The sequence below is a fragment of the Numida meleagris genome, chromosome 2, assembly GCF_002078875.1.
Source record: "Numida meleagris isolate 19003 breed g44 Domestic line chromosome 2, NumMel1.0, whole genome shotgun sequence".
NCBI lineage: Eukaryota > Metazoa > Chordata > Aves > Galliformes > Numididae > Numida > Numida meleagris.
Genome location: NC_034410.1, coordinates 53,111,811 through 53,119,470, shown reverse-complemented (window position 1 = coordinate 53,119,470; position 7,660 = coordinate 53,111,811). Strand labels below are relative to the sequence as shown.

The 7,660-nt window shown below is 43.0% G+C and overlaps 1 protein-coding gene across 4 annotated transcripts in view; it reads left to right on the top strand.

Annotated features, from left to right (window-relative positions):
- The window catches only part of ICE1 (interactor of little elongation complex ELL subunit 1), a 42,806-nt gene continuing 36,413 nt past the window's right edge, over positions 1,268 to 7,660 (top strand). For 3 of the 4 annotated variants that reach the window (XR_002434765.1, XM_021385473.1, XM_021385476.1), the window contains exons 1-5: positions 1,268 to 1,408; positions 2,279 to 2,337; positions 3,849 to 3,883; positions 4,307 to 4,325; positions 4,413 to 4,524. Coding sequence is in view for 3 of the 4 variants with exons in the window: in XM_021385473.1 (XP_021241148.1) it covers positions 1,295 to 1,408; positions 2,279 to 2,337; positions 3,849 to 3,883; positions 4,307 to 4,325; positions 4,413 to 4,524 (339 nt within the window). In the remaining variant the exon portion in view is untranslated. Of the gene's footprint in view, positions 1,409 to 1,471; positions 1,585 to 2,278; positions 2,338 to 3,848; positions 3,884 to 4,306; positions 4,326 to 4,412; positions 4,525 to 7,660 lie in introns of those variants that run through there. The other variant, XM_021385474.1, reaches the window with a different exon arrangement.

Genomic DNA, 7,660 nt, shown 5'->3' with positions numbered 1-7,660 from the left:
GCCCCATGGACTTGTGGCAGTCCAGGTGGAGTAGTAGGTCTCTGACCGTTTCCTCCTGAATCATGGGGGGTTTGTTTCGCTCCCCATCCGAGACTTCCAGCTCAGAGAGTAGAGTGCTCTGAGGACAACTGGTCTGGCTTTTAAAGACAGACGTAAAAAAGGCATTGAGAACCTCAGCCTTTTCATTGTCCTCAGTAGCTACATTCCCAGCCGCGTCCAGTAAAGAATGGAGATTCTCCTTGGTCCTCCTCTTACTGTTAATATATTTGTGAAAGAGTTTCTTGTTCTCTTTAATCCCAGCAGCCAAGCTTAATTCGAGCTGGGCCTTTGCCTTTCTAATTTTCTCCCTGCACATCCTGGCAACCTCTTTGTACTCTCCCTGAGTTACCTGTCCCGTCTTCCACAGGAGGCAGATTCTCTTTTTCATCTCACATCTCTCCTGGCAATCCAGGAGTCTGATATGGTTGTCTGTACATCAATTCATATGGGCTAAGGTGCTATCTATCTTGAGGCTGGACTCTAATTCTCAACAAGGCAAAAGGTAAAGCCCGAGTCCAATCCACAGAGGTCTCTTGACATTTTTTGCTCAGCAGCACTTTAAGCGCTTAATTCATCCTTTCCACTTTCCACTTTCCCACTAGACTGGGGTCTGTAAGTGGTATGCAGCTTCCATTAAATGCTTAGCAATTTACTGATTTCAACAACTACTTCAGCACAAAATGTGGACTTCTATCAGATGACATTCAGCAGCGAGAGGTGAGACGAGATCACCCAGTGCCACCTGCCCTGCAGTTACATGGCCAAGCGTAGTTGACTCCGCGTGGTCAGCCCTGCTCCGTCTCGCTCCGGGCGGCAATCAGAAAGGGCAGGGAGCAAAACAGCTCAGCGACGCCTCCGGACTCCGACGCGCCGCACTCCGCAGAGACCAGCGACCAGCCGCACCCGCTCGCGAGGCGAGAAAAGCCTGTCCGCATAGGCGCCTGCGCTTACGGCGAATGCTCTCGGGCCCGAACGGCAACAGCGCCTTGGACGAATGGACGTATCGAAAAACAAAAATGGTACCGTTCCCCAGTCTGCGCCAAGATGTTGTTCACCGGGCCCTTTCGACGCATGCCCTCTTTAGAGGACACCATCTTCCGTCTTTTTGGCGCCACCAGTCAGGCAGCGACGGAGTCGCTCTCGGGGACGTGTGGGTGGGTCTGGGTCCTCGCTGAGGTGGCGGCGCGCCGCGTGACGCTTCATCCGCGGCGCTGCAGGGGCTGGGGGAGGGAGGTGTAGGGGCGGGGGGGGGTGGATGTGCGGTGCTCAAGGCGCGGCAGGGACTATGATGCCTGGGGAGACACAGCTGCCGCCAGCGGGGACTGCTGCTGCCGCCGTGCCCTGCAAGAACTGTGGTGTTCTCCAGCAGGTAGCAATGGTCCACGGTCCGTTTAGGGCTGGAGTGTCTGGGCGGGGTTTTTGCTTTGAGACGCGATCGTGGGAGTAGGCCGGGCCATTGTGGGTAGAGGAACGCTGGGTTCTTCATCCCTTCTCCCGGTGCAACGCGAACTCGGATAGCGAATCTGTCATACAGGTTCTGGAAAGGTAGCAGCAGAGGGGAGCTTTAAATGGGCGAAATGCAGCATATATTCGGTAGAAAAATATTTCCTGTCGTTGCAATCAGACTGCAGTTTGGCTAGAGACGTCTTGTGAGTTTCTAGTATCCTTTTGGGGTTGCTTCGATGCAGTGGAAGAAAGCTATTTGCCTTTGTTCCTTAAAATGTTCTTAAGCTAGAATGTTATATAGCATAACACTTTGAGCAATCTTTGTTTCCCCTTTAAACGAGAGGAAGACACTGCTGAGAGTTTGTAGAGTAGGGAAGATCATCAGGCACACCTAGAATTAATATGAATCATGTATCTGGGATATTTGTAGCCTCAGAAGAACTAGGAAGTGTTTTTTTGAAATATTTTTCCTAAGTTTAATTTGATTTTGAGAGATAAATTATGATTATTTTTATACATATTCTACCATACTGGCAAAGTTTAAAGAACTTTTGTAGTAAGTCCTGTCCTAAGTATACATATTTTCGTGTGGAGTCTGCATTCTTAATATGTATTTGTATGTATACCTTAACGTTAATATTTTTTAGTAAATAAGCTGTTTTATAAGAGAAAATTTAAAAGGCCAGTTATTTTACAATGTAAAACATTCCTAATCAGATTAGGAGTCATTTACAGTGCATGGTACTGTTTTGGGGGTGAAACATGTTTACCAGCTTGATACTCTTCCTTACAGAATATAAATGAATATGTTGCTGCATTAGTTGCACTGAAGCAAAAAATGATTAATGGCGAGTAAGTACAATTGCACAAGTGTGCATTATGTGTATATATATTTGCTATTCTTAACTAATTAATAAATATGGTCTGGAGGATATAGATGTTCATTTAATGCACAGAAATAAACTCTGAAAGTAAAAGAAACTTCAGTAACAAATCTTAAATCTAGATTTAAAGGCTTCTTTATAACTTAAAATGTCTATGTGTAAAAATAAAAACGGGTTTTTGTGTAGTTCTGTAGCTTTTTTATTACTCTGAATAGGCAGCTAGCAGAAGAAGAGAGGGATTTATTTCATTTTATAGATTGCTAACCATGTGTGAGAACTGAAAGCTGAGCACAGATGTATAAAAACCTTTTTGGGAAAACTTAATCCTAGCGTTAAGATGTGAAATGCTCCTGGAATTAAATACCAGAGTATGCAGTGAGGCTGTAAAATGGTTAGAACAGTAACACTTCAAAATGCTTCATATACTTTGCTTTCTCTTTTGGGACCATTTCCACCACTTTTCAGTAACCATCAGTATAACTTTGTATGAAAGAAAGTATTGTGGTATGTTTTGTGTTGCGCCATACCATGGCCAAATATACTTGCTACATCTCCTAATTGTAATGGTTTGTTTCTTACGCATTGCTCCCCAGATACATGTCAGTCAGGCTTTAGCTAATCTGGTTTCCGGAAGACATTTAAGAGAACCCTTGCTGCTTTTCTTGAGACCCTTTTCTTCTAAACTCCTTACTCTCTGTGCTTACATAGGGCACTTTTCCTACCTCCAAACTGTGTCCTCCTCCTCCTTGCCTGTGCACTCATTTCCTATGTGAATTACCTCTGCTCTATCTAGTTGCAGTTCAGCCCCTTTCTTTTTAGTCTGACTTGATGAGTCTTTACCTGCTGCAGGAGAAAGTAATGGAGGCCTGTCTGGAGTAACTGCCACTGTACTTCTCATTCTTGCCCTTTCTTCTCTCCATTCATAAAAACTGTTAAATTTGAAGAAAGGAGAGAGTAGCTGTTCTTGATGCTGTCCCTTGGCCCACTGGTCAGAGTAGCCTTTACACTCTTATCGTTTCTAGGAGAATAATATAAAGATTAAAGCCTTAGAGTCTTTTGAACTATTTCTCTTCCATTTGTGTGTTCTTTCCTTGGAAGATATTCTTTTAAGTTTGGAAGCTTAAACTTAGGGCTTAATTTTGTGATAAACACACAGATACACACATATTCCTTACCCAAATTGTATATTTTCTGGTTTTTTTTTTGTAAAAGCTGCAAATAGTTAATCACTGTAAGTTCATGTAACTATTAGTTTAGTTGTATTTTAATTTTATGGAAGTCTGATTTGAGATTTGAATGGCTTAATGTAACAAAAGGGTAATGTTGACTTCCATCAGAAAATGGAAGCTTATTATCTATTTCCCGCATTTATCTATAAAGCAAAAGGAAAAGTGTCTTAGGATATATTGTTAAAATCAGTTTATAAAATGAGTAATGTAATTGGCTTTTATGAATAGTATTTTTATCTTTTTCTTGCAGCCGTTTGCTGACAGAGTATCAACAGAAATGCACTGATATCCTTTATTTTTCTATTAGTGCTCTCACAGAAGTGGTATATCAACATCTCTCATAAGAGGGCCTGAGGCTTTTTATTTAAGGCTTAAGTTAAGAGAGGATGCCTTTCTGTAGTAAAGAACAGGCTGGATGGACTTAGAAAATAAATAGGGCTTCAAAACTAAAGATCTGTGTCTAATATACGTTTTAACAGGAACTACTTAAAATCTGCGTTGCTGAGAATTACTCTTTTTTTTTTCAAAGAAAAGCTCTGTTTATTCACTTCAAACACATTGAAATGTCTAAGTTAAACTTGTAAAATGAAGTGTTTGCTTGTTGGGTGGAAGTCATTAGATTTTTTCTTTGCAAGTGGTGATTGGACTGACATATACTTCAGGAAGTAGAATAAACTATCTTAAATTTCTACCTTAACAAGAGATTACAGCTTCAATTTGCTGAAAGGTAAGTTTGATCTGATTGACTCCAGTATTAAAAGTACCCATATTTTTTTGGAATTTTTAAAAATTTAGATTACATTTCCTGTTTCAGGGAGATCTCTGCTCTACGTTGTCAAGTGGAGCAGATGCTACAGAAAATCCAGCCTCTGGAAAAGGGTCAGAAAGAGTTGAGTTCCTTGAAAGCAGAATTGGAAGAGAAAAAGGTGTGCTTGTAAGGTCTAAATAACTTGCAATTAGTCTGTTGAAGGAAGCAAACATTTAATGCTTATCTTAAAGTGTCAGGTTATAATGGGCCCAGTTATTGCCAGCTTGTTGGGACAAGCAGCTCCAGTTTTAGATAAAATCAATTAAATGGCAGCAAGTTTCAGATAGGAACTGGAAAAACCTGAAATTTTGCTCAGTGATTTTTGATCATATTCTTTGTTATTATTATTTAGGAAAGGAGGAGTTATATTCAAATTCCTTGGCTTTTCTGCTCTAATTTGGATTACTAAATTACTGAATTCTTCATAGCCTGTGCTATTAAAAAGGTGCGAAGAGAGCCTGTCTGAACTAATTAGTATTTTGTTTCTTTAACAGTTTTGGACGTATGCTTCTACATTATTAGCTACTTGGGTTTATTCCTAGTTTCTCTCCTGCCTCTTACCTAATTCTTCTGCAGAAGAAAGTTTGACTGTTCAAATCCTCTAAATACAGTTATTTACTAGACATTAACTATTACATTTGCCAGAAAAAAAATCAAATAAACAAAACAACAAAACTCAGAGTTCTGGGGTTTGTTTTTTTGCCTATATAAGATAGGGAAATAACGTTTTTTGTGTCACTATATACAGTTTTTCTTCTGTGTTAGACCTGTATTTAATCTTTGATTTGTCTTCTTTCAGCAAGCCATAATAGAATCATAGAATAGTTTGGGTTGGATGGGATCTTTTAGGATCATGTAGTTCCAACCCCCCTTCTGTAGGCGGGGACACCTCCCTCTAGACAAGGATGCTCAAAGCCCCATCCAGCCTGGCCTTGAATGCTTCCAGGGAGGGGGCATTCACAACCTTCCTGAGCATCCTGTTCCAGTGTCTCACCACCCTCACAGTAAAGAATTTCATCCTATTATCTAGCCTAAATCTGCCCTCATCCAGTTTAAAACCATTTTCCCTCATCCTGTCTCTGGCTGCCCTCCCCAGCTTTCCTGTAGGCTCCTATCAGGTACTGGAAGGCTCCTCCGGAGCTTTCTCTTCTCCAGCCGTAAGAGCCCCAACTCTCTTCAGCCTCTCCTTGTAGGGGAAGTGCCCCAGCTCTCTGATCATCTTTGCAACCCTCCTCTGGGCCTGCTCCAATAACTCCATGTCCTTCTTTTGTTGGGAGATCCAGAACTGGATGCAGTACTCCTGGTGGGGTCTCATGAGAGTAAAGTAGAGGGCAGAATCACCTCCCTTGACTTGCTGGTCACACTTCACTTGATGCAGCCCGGGATACAATTGGCCTTCTGGGCTGCAAGCATACATTGCTCGCTTACATTGAATCTTCCATCAACCGACACTCCCAAATCCTTCTCCTCGGGCCATTCTCCACCCAACCTATATCTGTGTTTGGGATTACCCCAATCCAGTTGCAGGACCTTGCACTTGGCCTTGCTGAACTTCATGAGCCTCTCCAGGTCCCTCTGGATAGCATTCCTTCCCTCTAATGTGTCAACTGCACCACTCAGCTTGGTGTTGTCTGCAAACTTGCTGAGGGTGCACTTGATCCCACTGTCCATGTTGCCTACAAAGATATTAAATAACAGAGATCCCAATTCTGATCCCTTAGGAATGCCACTTGTCACCGGTCTGTGTTTGGACATTGAGCTGTTGACTGCAACTCTCTCAGTGCAACCATCCTGCCAATTCCTTATCCAGCGAGTGGTCCATCCATCAAATCTATTTTTCTCCAATTTGGTGACCAGGCTGTCACATGGGACGGTGTCAAATGCTTTGCACAAGTCCAGGGAGATGACGTCAGTTGCTCTTTCTTGGTTGCCACCAATCACCTCATCTTTATTTTCCATGTGTCTTAGTAGGGCCTTCAGGAGGATCTGCTCCTGTAGAATTTCTCCTTGTTCCCCTTTATGTCCCTGGCTAGATTTAATTCTGTCTGGATTTTAGCTTTCCTAACCTGATCCCTGGCTGCTCAGTCAACTTATTTGTAGTCCTCCCAGGACTCCTGTTCCTGCTTCCACTCGCTATAGACTTTCTTTTTGTGCTGTAGTAAGTCCAGAAGTTTCTTGTTGATCCACAGAGGCCTCCTGGCATTCTTGCCTGCCTTCCTTTTTCTTGGGATGTGCTGCTTCTGGGTTGAGGGGGTTGGTGCTTGAATACTGACCAGCTTTCTTGGGCCCCTCTTCCCTCCTGGGCTTTCTCCCTCATCACCCTCCCAAGCAGTTCCCTGAAGAGTTCAAAGTCTGCTTTCCTGAAGTCCAGAGTAGCAAGCTTGGTGTGCACCCTCTTTGACACCCTAAGAATTTTGAACTCTACCTTTAGTAGTCATTATAGCCAAGGCTGCCCTTGAGCTTCACATTACTCACCAGCCTCTCCTTCTTGGTGAGGACAAGGTCCAGCATAGCACCTTTTCTTACAGGTTCCTGTACTACTTGGAAGAGGAAGTTATCATCAACACATTCCAGGAACCTTTTTGATTTCTGGTGCCCTGCTGTGTTGTCCCTCTAAAGATATCAGGGTGGTTGAAGTCCTCTGTGAGGACCATGTTTTGTGAATGTGAAGCTGCTCCTATCTGTTTATAGAGGGCCTCTTCCACTTGGTCTTCCTGGTCAGGTGGCCTGTAGCAGACCCCCACTGTGATGTCTCCTTCCCCTGCCTTCTCTTTAACCCTAACCTAAAAGATCTCTGTCAGCTCCTCATCTATGTCCAGGTGGAGCTCCATGGACTTCAGGTGGTCATTGATGTAGAGGGCAACACCCCCTCCCCTTCTCCCCTGCTTGTCTTTCCTAAAGAGTTTATACCCCTCTATTCCTACATTCCATTTGTGAGAGTAGTCTCACCATGTCTCAGTGATGCCAATGACATCATAGCCCTGTAGGTATGCACCTGCCTGCTACTCCTTCTGCTTGTTCCTTTTGCTCAAGTGCTTGTACACCATAACTGATATCCTGATAGCTTTTCCTGAGCGAATGCCAGATTATATGTATGGTGTATAATAGCTGTGCTCTCAACTGCAGCTTTGAGTTCCTATCCGGATAGGATAGGAACTACGTACTTTTTGTTATAACTCTTGCCTCTTAAGTGCAAGAGAGACCTTTCAATGTGCTTCTTCTCTTATTCAGTGTACTTTTTGGCTATGCAACAG